Here is a 14,030-nt window from a genome sequence, read left to right as displayed (position 1 = left end):
TGACTTCGTCCCGCTTTGTATTTCAGCTACTCTGCACTTCGGAAGAAAAACCTTTTCTACTTGAACACTACACATAAAGTCGACGTGAAGCTTTATTTTTGCACCGTTTTTGTTAATAAAAAGCACAAGAAACGCCAGCCGAAATGGAGTCCCAAGTGCGTCAGAACTACCACCGCGACTGCGAGGCCGCCATCAACCGGATGGTGAACATGGAGCTGTTTGCGTCTTACACCTACACTTCTATGGTGAGAACACGTCATGTGATGCTGATGTCTATAATAACCTTAGTCTCAAGCTATATTAGCTTAATGCTAGACAAAGAGAACGGAGTTGAGTCGTTAAATGTAAAGTCCGGTATGTTGTTGCTAAATTCAGTAATACATGATTTCAGTAACGGCTTCTTTGCTGCCTATCATGTGCTAATAGGCAGGTTGTCAGATACGGAGTGTATTTTCACCACAAGTACTGTCACTAAGTAACCAAAAATGCTGCGTCATGCTTACGGTGGCTTTTTCATGCACATGCTCGCTTCGCAGGAAACGAGTGTAGACTCTGTCCTGTGGAATTTAGTGCACATTGTCTTTTTAAATCAAATTTGAAACATTTCATATCAAAGTTAAACTTGTATAACTTGTGTTATACAGGGGCGAAATGATTGGTGGTGTGTACCAATTAATAACCTGTGTCTGATTTGGCAGGCCTTCTACTTTGACCGTGATGATGTGGCCCTGCCAGGCTTCTCCCACTTCTTCAAGGAGAACAGCCATGAGGAGAGGGAGCACGCTGACAAGCTGCTGTCCTTCCAGAACAAGAGAGGAGGTCGCGTCTTACTCCAGGACATCAAGGTGTGTACAAACTGAACCAGTCCTGCTGTGACATACCTGACTGTGTCTCTGACACAGAAACTGGGATTAATGAGCAGTGTTATGACACTTGTTCTCTTCCTGTTGTTGCATTAGTGTGTAATGTGTACACAGAGCTTAAAACAAGTGTTCGGTCTCTAACAGAATTGTTTGTTGTGCAGAAACCAGAGCGTGACGAGTGGGGCAGCGGGCTGGAGGCCATGCAGTGTGCTCTGCAGCTGGAGAAGAATGTCAACCAGGCTCTGCTGGACCTGCACAAGCTGGCTTCTCAGCATAATGACCCTCATGTAAGTGGGAGTTGGAGGGAAGAGTTTGGGGTTAAAGACTGAACTAGTTCATGCTGTGTATGTTTGACAAATCATCAAATGTTAACTGTAGTTTGTTTTCCCAGCTGTGTGACTTCCTGGAGAGCCACTACCTGGATGAGCAGGTTTTGGTTGTTTTTGGGAACACTGGAATATGAGCATGTTTTGGGTGTTGTGGAAAGTTGTGGTCCATCAAGACTGGGTTGACACCATTCAACTCATACCTACCTTCGCGATGGGATGTGCCTTCAGCATTATCTATAGGACATTAAGTTTTATGCCGAGTACTGTGTTTTGACAAGCACACTCTGGGTTGAAAAGCTAGTAAAGTGGTGGATGACGGTAGTGTGGAAGCTGGGAGCTTCAGGCATGTATAAAGAGGGACAGGTGCTCTTCCTTGGGGTAAGGTAGAACTCACTCGTGTCGGTTTTTCCGTTGCATTGGGACTTGATTTTTTATTCCTGATATTCTCTTTAAAGTGGCATTAGTTGTATGTTGTTGGTGTTCTTTCGTGTGAAATGTATCCAAGTGGAGGATGGAGTTTTTGTGGTTCATTATGGTTGCGGAGGCGGTCATTATGTTGGAGTTAGGTCTGACTTCTAAGGGGAGGGCGTTGGAATTGAGAAATGTTTTCTGATCTGTTATCGATATGGGTTAAGTGGTCACTGATAAACCTTTGAGGCTGGATTTTGGTCTGGGTCTGCATCTGTGATGCAGGGTTCAGAAATCACTTCAGGTGTATTTGGGAGCATAATAAAGTTGTTTATATAAGGTAATGTGTGTGTTACTTTGGAGTCTTTGCATAGTGAAAGGTTCCATGTTAGTGACTTCGGTGCTTGACAACATTTTGGTACAGGGTGAAGTCTATAATATTCAATTGAACTCCACCGTTCGTGAGACGTGCAGTTGATGGCTGATGCATAAAGTTGAGTCTTTTAAATATTTATCTGTGATTGGGCTTTTTAACTCTTAAGGAAGTTGGCTGGAGGTTGGAATTTTTCGCCTTTCTGGACCACACAGGGAGTGGGCGGCTGTCGCAAAAAAATAAGCCCAACTGGAGCTGTTTTGAGATGGGCAAATAATTTCTGTTTCTCTCTGGGTCGTATTATGAAACGCATTATAGCTGGGGAGCGGGGTAGACAGTTCACGAAGGTAAAGCCAGACTTTCTTAATATTGGGACTGTATTGTCGTTATATATGTTTTTTTTTTGGAATTTACTTTTAATAACAAGGGATACATAGTTAAAAATTCGAAAGAAAATAACTTTGGGAGCCTAATGTATTATTTTTCCTCTCCTCACCAACCCCTTTTTTCTCTACTTTGTTTTATAAAAAAGTGGAGAAAAAAAAGCTCGGAACCGCCACATGTATGGTATGTGGCGGATAATTAGAACAAAAAAAAATTTTCATTCTATGTTACCTTTAGAGGAGCTCTGGGTGATACGGCGATACGATAATGCTTACTGGATCGAATTCGCTAATAATTGATACGCCATGATTAGACGTACCTCTCTTTCATTACCTATTTAGCACCTTGTCCGTGCATTTTTTAAGCCTTGAACATTTTAGTAGTACTTGAACATGAGGTTATTGTGTAGAGATTACTGGTAGTTTAAAACTAATTATCCTCACGCATCTCTTAAAAGTGCACCTCTCATAGGTCAGGTGTGGTATCATACTAGAAATTGTTGTATTACAGGAGGAGAAATTGACATATGTTTAATCAGGACCCGGGCTCTGTAGAAGAAAAATACATGACTCAAGTTGACTAGGTAAGATGGTAAAGATTGGCATATGGAAATGCAGTGGAAAGCTTAAGCATTCAGTATCGCAGTCTGTGGTTTCATCTAGTGGCAGTGATAGAAAAGTATGTCCACTGTGAGCGACCATCTTTGAACAGAGGCGGGGTTTACGACACCAACTGTCTGCCATCTATAATCCAGTTTTGAGATCCCCCAGACGCCTTAACGCCCACTCACATCCTGGGCCATCTGACCTCAGGAAATCACATGATAGGGTGGGGCCAGGTTTCACAATGAGCTCACCTGAAACCTGGCTGATTGTGACCACACCCGTTCACACCTTGGCTCATGTGCGTAGAGGATCATCAGGGGGTCCTTTTGTCCCTCTTTGGGGGGAAACTCCCACTGGGTTTAAATCTGGGACTCTCCACCATTTGACCCTTAGAACTGAAGAAGCTTCTCGGATGAGAGGTGAAACGTCTTCAAGCAACTTAAAGAAGTCCAGACGCTTTTCTTTGCAGCTCCTTTGACTACGATGACCTGGATGACTGAGAACCTTCACAGACACTTAGATGGTTGGACATGGAAACAATCTACAGCTAAACACGATGGTTTAATTATCTATAGGCCAGGGGTCAGCAACCTTTAACACCCAAAGAGCCATTTGGACCCGGTTTCCACGCAAAAGAAAACACTGGGAGCCGCAAATACTTTTTGACATCTAAAATGAAGATAACACTGTATATATTGTTTTTTACCTTTATGCTTTGTGTGAACAACTAAGGTGTGTTGCTTATGAAATCCATGAAGTGCTACAGAGAAAATTACATTTTATTTATGTAATTAACACATTTTGAACTCTTAAAGAAATATAACAAAAGGAAAGAGCTGAACTAAAATGATCCAGCAAACAAAAACTGCTGTGCAGCCCTTATATCGCCTTTGGGCTTTTGGAGCCTTGACCTGACTTTTAAAAATAATTGAAAAAAAGCACTATGCTGCTAAAAAAAAAAAATAGATATTTGCAAAATTCTGCCTAAATATGTATTTTACCTGGTTAATGTGTGTGGCGGGGCGTGGTCTGCAGCGCCGCTGCAGGGGAGGCGGACGCACCTGAGCGGCACCCGCAATCACGCCTCTTAACGTCTGTGCTCTCTCTGCTGTTGTGTTGGTGTGTGTCGGGCTGTGAGCTGAAAAGCTACAGCCGGCTGTGTGCGTACAGCAACCGTGTGTGAAAAGTGGTCAATAAAGAGATGCTGAAAAGCGTGTTCATGCAAACATCGTCGGGTCTGCCGTGGTATGTTTACAATGGGACTTCTGCTCCTGAACCTCTGCGCACAGCGTCTGCAAATCGGGGCTGTACGAAGTGACTTTCATCTTTACGCAGGACTGTAAGCTGTCATCTGTGAGGCGTGAGCGGTGTTTGTTTTTAACATAGTTCACGGTGGAGAATAGCTGCTGACATAATGTGGATCCGAAGATCCATAATTGGCCTACCTGGGGTTGAAAGTCTCGATAAATGCATGGCGTTTCGGCGGGTACACCGGCTTCCGCGAGTGTGACGCTTATTTTGAGCGATGAAAAATAATAAAATAATTTTATTTTATATTTCAATATCACAATAATCTTCTAGAACTACAAGTTAAAAAAAGAACTAAAGACAAATAAAATACACTTTAGCTAAATACTGAAGTATAAGGACAAAAGAGCCGCAGGTTGCCGACCTCTGTTCTATACAGAAGTTTAACTGGAACTTTGACCACTAGGGGGGAGTGTTTTACCATTAACAGTTCTAATTGTTTGACTGTCAGATGTGAGCTGTAGATATTATTTTATATTTCTTTTTAGCCCTACCCACCTTTTTTCAAGGTTTCTGTTACAGGTTTCTGTTGTGGAGAAGAATGTTTTCATATTTATTAGAACTGTCAAGAGAGGTCATCTTGTGCCCCATTATGCAACAGCAGCAATGATGGCAAAGAGTCGCACAGCGCCTGATGCAGCGCCTGATGCAGCGCCTGATGCAGCGCCTGATGCAGCGCCTGATGCAGCGCCGTAGTTCTTGTGGTGAAGAAGGGTCTAAACGGTTCTGTGTTGACTACTGCAAGATGAATGAAGTGTCACCGTTTGATGCTTACCCCATGTATCGGGTCGATGAGCTCCTTGACCGGTTAGGCACTGATGCTAGATTTAACCAAGGGCTACTGGCACTTGCTAATAATACCACTCAGTCTGTTTTGTTGCCACATTAATTTCACCCTCCGTTGAATTCAATTGAATTCCTCTTTCCTCTAAAGGGAACATGACTTCTGGAACAATGTCCTTTGGACAGATGAGAACAAAGTGGAGATGTCTGGCCATAATGCACTGCTATATTTGGAGAAAACTAACACAGCATATCAAGACAAACATCTCACACCAACTTTCAAGCACGGGCGATGATTTGGGCTTAGTTTGTTGGTGACACCACGGCCCGTTGTTAATCAGTGTAGCTTCAGTCATTTTGCAGATGTACTGTTTATAAGGTTGGGGAAACCTGCAGGAAGCTTAGGTTGAAGAAGTCACTTGGATGAATGACAGAATATTTGTTCCACTGAAAACGCAATGTTCACTTGAACAGAATCAACTTTTTAGGATTTCCTTACCTGGATCATTGAGCATGCATTAAGACATTTTAACCAACTTTGGGAAGGACTGCCTAAAGCTAGTATGTGAGCATGAGCAAACTTAACATAAGAGCGCTGACTACAGAAACCACAACAAAAATCTTCCAGAAGGCACAGAGCCAGCTGCTCAATGAACAGGTGAGACAAACAAGTTTTACCATCGATGTGTTAAATTCAAAAGCGGCTCCGATTGAGACTTACAGTGAGTCTAGATGAGAATACCCTTCAAATGGTGTTTGAATTCATTGAAAAGGCTCATCCAGCACAGCATGAACAGTCTAAGACCAGGCAACAAAGCAAGTTTGACTTACTTGTTGACATCAGCAAAACACAGAGCGTATTCTCAGCCGCTAGATGAGAGAAAGATGCCACACTGAGGATGTGGATACATGAGCATGTTTCTGGCAGACAAGTCACTCAAGCAGTGAACAACATTCTCGCAAAATGACTGAACACTGAGAAAAATCTCACGAGTGGAAATGATCACAGCCACAAAATCAGCAATTTAAAAAAAACACAGTGCAGATGTGAAAGATGATCACAGCCACAAAATCAGCAATTTAAAAAAAACACAGTGCAGATGTGAAAGCAGATGTGGAAGTTTTGGCCTATCGCAGCAATGCAAAGCCCCCAGCCCTCACATTGCTTAGTAAAGACAACAACATTGTCGTCCTTCTGTCAGACAAGGGTTGGTGCGCAGTTTTGCTAAACCAGAAAGACTATCATGGGAAAATTATGAGCCCCTGAAACGAGACCCAGGAAGTAGTTACAGGAAGATTGTCTGAAACAGGACGATGCTATTAACCGGACCTCATACCACAGGCTATAACCAGGGGAAACTGCACCAATTCTGTATGGTTTACTGAAGATACTGAGAACAGGTACAAGGGGTGTACCTGTAAGATCATATTGTTTATTTGATCAACTTGGTCATCTATAACATCTCAAAGTTTCTGGCTTTGATCCTCAACCTGTTGGTAGTCAGCTCTAAACACCACATTTCTGGATTTTTCTGAGAAGGCGAGAGACGTCATTATGGAGGCAGATGGTTTCGTATGATGTAACATCTCTCCTCACTTGTGTTCCCGTCATTGAAGCAGGATGAGATAACAGGATGACTCCAACTCAGCAACAGAACCACTCTCAGCGTAATGTGTAACATAATATATGAAAAGTATTATACAACAAATTATCATATTACATCCTTTAGAAAGCTACAATGAACATGGTTTACTTTGCTATGGCTATCTGAAGATGCAAGTGTATATACTGCCCCACTCTCTTTAGGTCCTTTCTGGACTCTATATACCCTACAGTATATTTCACTCCACAGATCTCTCATACTCCTCCCAGCCATGCTGTGCAGAAATACTAATTAGCCACCTTTCAGTGGTGCATCTCTAACATGTTGGTCAAAATTCTTTTTTCTGTGGTCAGCAGTCATTCCCTAATTCATTGAAACATAACGTGCAGTGGGATTTGGTGCTCCTGAATCCCCACATGAACATCTCTTGCAATGGGGTCGACGCAAAAGAACATACACTGGCCTGCATAAGAGTGTTATTATAACACTAGCATAGCTGGGGCTGAGATGAATTCTAGTCTCTCTGAACACGACAGAGTATGCAGCAAACTGAGGAGAGTCCTATTAAAACACGTGCACTGGCCATTTCCTGGCTTGATGGTAAATATTACGAAAGCTGCTGGATGAGGCAGCTTCCAAAGCTGTGGCCCAAGAAGCTTTCGGCAAAGTGTAATGAACAGCCAAAATTATATTTGGTTGAGTGGCCTTGTCAACATTAACAAAGTGGAATCCACTCACACCACCACCTGTATTGTACTTTGATGAATTCTGAATCCTGACTAAAAATCAGTCTAAAATTAGCTAAGAGAGCTAGGTCAAGTAGCTCAATAGTGCTCTGACTCTTTGTCAGTGCTCTGACATGTGAGACCGTTCAAATGCAAAACATTTGCAAAACATAGAAACTTAAGGGGCTGGCAGTGTCAGGAAACTCACAGAAAGTGCAAATTAAGTTGTTTGGATGACCCAAATTTGGGTGTGTCTTCCTTCATGCAAACATTGACGAACACTCATTAAAGTTCCAAATGTTCTCCTTTACCAGACTAAATCCAGTATGTTATTTGTAGTACTCTGAAGAAAACTACGGAGAAAGTAAGTCCTCTACTTGCCAGCTGGTGTATACGAGCAATTAATGTCATTTGTTCAATTTCATAATCAATGTGACATTTCAAGGAGACATGAATGGCATGGATTATATTTGGATCTTCACAGGTAAGACAAATGACCTTTTACTAAATGTATTTTCCCATATAAAGAATCAATGCCAGATATTTTATTGTTTTAATCTATCTAAAACCCACACCATGAACCACAATTATGAAGGAAAAAAGTGCACAATCACAAAATGTACTCTTCTTTTACTCATAACCTGCTTTGCTCACTTAGAGATGTTGTGGAATATTATCTTCCCTTAATTCTTTCCTCTTTGGGTGCCTATTTTGAAAAATCAAGAACCCGTTCCAATCTCATGGTCCTGGGTTTGACCAAATGTTTTGTTTTTTGTTTCGGGCTTATATTATCTTTCTTTTGGATGTAAGAGTGTTTTTAGGCTCTAGTATATTTCTCCTCTGTTTCCTCTGTTTCAGTCAATGAAAATGTGGGTTTTGCTGGAAAGACAAATACGAGTGTCTTTCCTGCAATGCTTCAAAGGCTCAAATCACATAATGAGGCATTAACAGTCATGTCATTTCAGAGCCCTGTTTATCTTTGTTCACGTGATATTCTGAAGAACGATCGACACGGGCTTCATTTGGACACGCTCCCTTTGTTCAGCACAGGGCTTCAGTGTCAGACATAATATCCACTAAAGAGTTGCATGTCACTCTACACTCACACATACCAGCCATCAGCTCACGACAGTTACAAACACGTTTGTGCAGTGGCTTTTTTGGGCTTTGCTGGCAAATAGTTGACTGGAAAAGACGCCTCAGCTATCAGAGTAGTTCAGACTTACCACATTACAGTCCAACCGCAGGTGGAGGGACTTGATGTTGAAATGATAACAAATACAGCAGAATTAGAAAATGTGCTGGATAATGCTGAAATCTGAATCCCAATTTCAACAAAAAACAGCATCGGGTGAAATAATCATTCTACAGTTGTTATGTGAAGAAGACTTTTTTCATTTTCTTTCTCTTTTTTTGGCACTTTTATAAACAGTTGTGTCGTCATCTTTCACATTGCAAACAAAACTCAGCAAATGAGATAAATAATGCAAAGTAATGCAAAATAATGCAAGTTGTAGGGTTGAGTGTTTTGCAGAATTTGGTTGTTGACCAAAAACACTAAGCATATTACCAAGTCCACATTGTAAGATGTAAGTATTTTATTATTATAATAATTATTATTATTTTATATTTTGCTTACCTTTTATTATTTAAAGTATTGATGACATCTTTTTCAGCAGTGATGTCTTTGAGAATGCTGTTAACCTATTAAAGCAGCTCATGTAGGGGAGAGTGGTATGTCATGATTCATCATTAAGACGCAAATTCAGAACACATTTTAACGACCACTGAATCACTGTGATTTTTACTTTCCACAATAACCATCTACCAACAAAACATATTGTTAAACTTTTCATGTATTTTTTGGAGGCCTAGAATGTGCCTGTCTCTAAAGAACTTTTGTTCAACATCTGTTATTGACACTGAATCTGTTATGCTAGTATCAATATGATGTCAATCGACACTATAGATATTTGGATCGACCCTCCCACCTCTGCTGTTTATATAGTCTTTAAAAGGGAGAAAAACTAAAGCTCTTTAAATAATTTATGTTAACAGGTATTTTCTTCTTGATGGAATCTGGTGCACCAACAGGTACAACCCTACTCCAACACCCCTTCCCACCACCCTCGACTCCCAGAGCAATCTATTAATTTGACTAATTACTACAGTTTTTTTTCTTAATAAGGTCATCTCCTCCAAAACCTGGCACTGAATCAGAATGCTGTACAGTCCTCAAACAATGACAGCCTGGGTTTTGCTGACAAGGCAGTTGATGGCAACAGAGACTCGAGCTATCAAAGAGGGTCCTGCACACTTACCACCTCACAATCTGATCCCTGGTGGAGGGTAGACCTGAAGAAAGTGTACACAATCGGCGCTGTACTAATTACCAGTACAGTAGAACTAGAAAACGGGCTGGATGGTGCTGAAATTTGGATTGGAAAGTCAACAGAGATCAATGACCATGAAAGCATGAGGTGAAAACACTTGATAAAGCCCCAAATAATGAAATAATTATGTGAATAAGATTTATTCCTTCACTTTCTTTCTGTTTTTTTTGGGCTCTTGCATACACAGGTGTGCTGTGATCTCTCACTTTCCCAGTGGACAGACATTTTACTTTCCCTGCAGGTCTTTTGAAGGACAATACGTCACAGTGTTTCTCCCTGGAAGCAAGAAGATCCTAAGTCTCTGTGAGGTTGAAGTGTACTATGGTAATCATATTTCAGTCTGATGCTGATACAGACGTCTGGTATTTCATAGACTCTGAAACTCAGAAAATGTTGTGAAAATTAAGTGTGACCTTTAAAATAACTGCACAGTGCACCTTCTGCAGAAACCGACTTTTCCTGGTTTTCTTTCAAGGATACCCATCATCCAATTTAGCACTTAAAGGAGAAGCTACTCAGTCATCTACGCTCTCTTTTGCTGCTGCATCCAAAGCCATCGACGGTAGACGGAACTCGTTCTATACCAATGGGTTCTGCAGCCACACTGCTGAAGACGAGACCGACCCCTGGTGGCGGGTAGACCTGCAGCACAGCTTTACAATCACTACTGTAAAAGTCACCAACAGAGGAGATTGCTGTGCTGAAAGACTGGATGGAGCTGAGATCAGAATAGGAAACTCACTGGAGAACAATGGAAACAATAATCCCAGGTAATGATGAGAATTCAATTTTCATTATGAAATGAAATTAAGAGATACATGCTATCCAACTTTGGGAAAATCCATATTAACAGAATATTGTCTGCATATATTCGTCTGTCAGATGTGCTTCCATCTCCCACATAAAAGCGGGTAAAACCTACACATACCAGTGTGACGGAGGCAGCATGGAGGGTCGCTTTGTGAACCTGTTTCTTCCTGGACAGAAGAAAACTCTCACCCTGTGTGAAGTGGAGGTGTATGCTGCCCGAGGTAGAGCTTTTAGTGAGTGAATCTGATCTATTGAAACACACCTGCCTGATAATGACTCATGTCTGTTTGTTCTTTTCGATACTCAGTGGAACCGCTTCCAAATGTGGCCTTAAACAAAGAAACAGTCCAGTCATCGACTTGGTCTGGGACAGAATATTGGGCCTCAAAAGCTGTCGATGGATGCAGAAATGGACAAATGCCACAAGGATGCTGTACCCACACTTCACCAACAGAGGACTCTCCCTGGTGGCACATAGACTTGTTGGGTCTCCATGAGGTCACTGCTGTCACCATCATCAACAGAGTCGAGAGTACAGCTTACAGGCTTATTGGGGCGCAGATCTTGATTGGGAACTCACTGGATCAAAATGGAATTAAAAACTCCATGTAGGACACGATTTCTCCATAAATTTTTATGAGAAGTTCCGTTCAAACACTGTTGAAGCAAAAACTCCTCAAAGATTTCTCCCCTGGTGTGAAACGGCACACTCGCGGGTCCCTGTACTTATACTCCACCGGAAGTGCTCGTGCAAGATGTGACGTATGTTTCCACCAATCACTGAGCCGGGGCGTCTGTACCAGCTGTGACTCACAGGATGAGGTTGCATTTTTTTTCTCCTCCTGATTTTAGAAACTCATCATCCACTTTAATGTTTAATGTGACCTGCTGGCAGATAGTCACGTGCAATGACAAAGCATTTTCACATTTCATCAGGAAACAAGCAACATGGGTAAATTATATAACGATTAATCTCCAGATACTTGTAGATGTAGACTTCCTGATGCACAGGCAAATGGAACGATATCTAGTCATTTGTTTAATACGTACAGTACTGTGCAAAAGTCTTGAGCCAAACCACATTTATTTTGTTGTCAAGAAGCCAGAATGTCCTGTATTGTTTAAAGCAGTGGTTCCCAAACTAGGGTACGCGTACCCTCGGGGGCACGCAAGTGGCTGTAGGGTGTACACGAAGGTTGAGGTTGGAGTGGCGATCACGAATTTAAAAAGCCTAAATTTGCGTTAATACAGTTTGCTGTGGTTATTAAATGACTATATACCACCCTCTGGTGTTCAGCAAAAACATTGCACTGACAAAATAAATGGGCGTGACTTGCCCGATTGACTGACACCTGACAGTCAAAGTTGCCTCCAAGCATTCAGTGCAGCGCAGAAATGGACAAATGGTTAACAAGAAGAAGGAAAAAAACGCCCTACCACCAAAACACCGGCCACTAAAACCAATCAGCTCATATCTGAAGATGCATTTGCCAGTGACCGCACAGGTGATTGTTCAACAACAATGGTCAGATTGGGGTGCTGGCACAGATGCATCTGTGGTTACTAGCCAAGTGGCTAGCATAGCTGGAGACTGTCGTGGAGAAAGTGATTAAAGTCTGATGCAGAGCGTCAAAGTGGGAGAAAGCATATCACCTCGGACTGTAACACACCCTCATCAAAGAAGCGCAAATATGATGACAATTATACTTTGCGGGGATTCACGTGTATAAATATTGGTGGATATTACCGGCCACAATGTGTTAAACTGTTAGCAGTCGGACGTACCGCCCACGGGACATTGGATGGTTTAGGGGACTAATAGGACTGCTAAGGGGTTAATTGTGCAAAAGTATTGTCTAACAACTCAATGAAACCTTCACTATTGTGCAGACATTTAGAGACAAATCATCCCCATTTGAAAAATAAACCAAGAGAATATATTGAGCGACAGCTAAAATCACTTTCAACAAGTAAAACTTGCATTCGAATGCCAGATCCTATGAAGAAAAACAGACTACAAGCATCTTACATGGTCAGTTACAGAGTGGCTAAAACCAATTTGGAGGACCTCGTTCTCCCTGCTGCTTCAGATATGGTAGGGACAATGGAAAAGGCAAAAAAGACGATACAGTCCATTCCATCAGCGCATATGTCACAGAGAATCTTATGCAATACAGCTGAATGAGTCCACGGATGTGGCTGACCTGGCGCATCTCCTAATGTATGTGCGCAACATTTATGAAGGAACTATCAAGGAGGACATGCTGTTCTGTAAACCGCTGGAAGAAAAGACAACTGCCGCTGATATTTTTCAAAAGCTGGACACATTCGTGAACACACATGGACTCGTGTGTGACAGAGGTGTTAGCACTGATGGCGCATGGGCCATGACTGGGACACACGGGGGTGTGGTTTGACGTGTGCAAGCAGTCACGCCAGATGCCTCTTGGGTACACTGCAGCATCCACCGAGAGGTTATTGCTGCAAAGGGAATTCCTCTCCGTCTGAAACATGTTTCAGCCGAGCCTACTTTGTTATGACCGTCTGACCAGGAGAGCCTAATTGAGATCGCGTCCACTGCCACTGTACTTAAAGAGAGATGTTAAAGACATTCTTCAGGCATTTGGATCAACTAAATCCATGACAGTCAATCAGGCAGTAGTGCCTGGACTGGAAACAAGCCACCCTTAAAATATAAATACAACATACCAATTTTGTGTGTTTGAATGCAAAACAAATGTGTTGTTTGAGCCAGAGACTGCACTTATGGCTGAACAATACATACATTTTATATCAATTATATCAATATTATAACTTGGAGTACAAAGTTATGGGAAGCTTAAACTTTGTTTCAGAATTATTGAATCTGTTTTTATTGTAAGATGATATATATGATATTTTTTTATTAATCCTTTATTTATCCAGGTAAAAATCTCATTGAGATTAAAAATCTCATTTCCAAGAGAGACCTGGCATCATGGCAACAAAAGTCACATACCACATAGGTATATAACATTTAAAACAAATACAATATCCCATACAAACATGTGTAAAATATACAATAACAGATCAAATTAAGAGTACATTAAAAACAATCACACTGAGTAAAAGAGCTGTTCTCTCGTTCCTTTAAGACAGACTTAAACTCTCCCAAGGTAACCAATTCTGATAATTTCAGTTCCTTCTGCAGATTATTCCAGGAAGCAGGGGCAGCGTATTTAAAAGCCCTTTTCCCCAATTCTGTTCTGATTTTTGGGACAATCAATTGTATGATTTTGTTCGAACGAAGGTTGTATTGGTTGTGGTTTTTACACATATAAACACATAAATAAGATGGAACCAGCCCAAGGAGAGATTTATAGATAAAGATCAACCAATGGGAGAGTCTGCGAATATGCAAAGATGGACATTTAGCAGCAGCATACAAAGAACAATGATGTACACG

The 14,030-nt window shown here is 41.5% G+C and overlaps 2 protein-coding genes across 2 annotated transcripts; both read left to right on the top strand.

Moving 5' to 3' along the window:
- Positions 1-6: 6 nt before the first annotated feature.
- LOC121813216 (ferritin, middle subunit-like) lies at positions 7-1,326 on the top strand. Its single transcript, XM_042216839.1, has 4 exons — positions 7-245; positions 699-845; positions 1,025-1,150; positions 1,255-1,326. Exons 1-4 carry the CDS (start codon positions 144-146, stop codon positions 1,324-1,326), a joined length of 447 nt encoding a protein of 148 aa, XP_042072773.1. The 5' UTR covers positions 7-143.
- A 6,506-nt stretch (positions 1,327-7,832) lies between these two features.
- LOC121813215 lies at positions 7,833-11,197 on the top strand. Its single transcript, XM_042216838.1, has 6 exons — positions 7,833-7,866; positions 9,571-9,862; positions 9,963-10,099; positions 10,251-10,545; positions 10,658-10,806; positions 10,893-11,197. Exons 1-6 carry the CDS (start codon positions 7,833-7,835, stop codon positions 11,195-11,197), a joined length of 1,212 nt encoding a protein of 403 aa, XP_042072772.1.
- Positions 11,198-14,030: the final 2,833 nt, after the last annotated feature.

Source organism: Haplochromis burtoni, unplaced genomic scaffold (genome assembly GCF_018398535.1).
Source record: "Haplochromis burtoni strain Fernald_Lab_line unplaced genomic scaffold, NCSU_Asbu1 Contig_1287, whole genome shotgun sequence".
Taxonomy (NCBI): domain Eukaryota; kingdom Metazoa; phylum Chordata; class Actinopteri; order Cichliformes; family Cichlidae; genus Haplochromis; species Haplochromis burtoni.
This window is presented reverse-complemented; position numbering and strand designations above follow the sequence as displayed.

Bases quoted from the DNA above. Each gene is read 5' to 3' on its own strand.
- LOC121813216 (XM_042216839.1), top strand. From the start codon at position 144: ATGGAGTCCCAAGTGCGTCAGAACTACCACCGCGACTGCGAGGCCGCC. The intron at 246-698 runs GTGAGAACACGT...CTGATTTGGCAG, and splicing joins CTTACACCTACACTTCTATG to GCCTTCTACTTTGACCGTGA. The intron at 846-1,024 runs GTGTGTACAAAC...TTTGTTGTGCAG, and splicing joins TCTTACTCCAGGACATCAAG to AAACCAGAGCGTGACGAGTG.
- LOC121813215 (XM_042216838.1), top strand. From the start codon at position 7,833: ATGAATGGCATGGATTATATTTGGATCTTCACAG. The intron at 7,867-9,570 runs GTAAGACAAATG...TTTCTTAATAAG, and splicing joins TTATATTTGGATCTTCACAG to GTCATCTCCTCCAAAACCTG. The intron at 9,863-9,962 runs GTGAAAACACTT...TTGCATACACAG, and splicing joins AATGACCATGAAAGCATGAG to GTGTGCTGTGATCTCTCACT.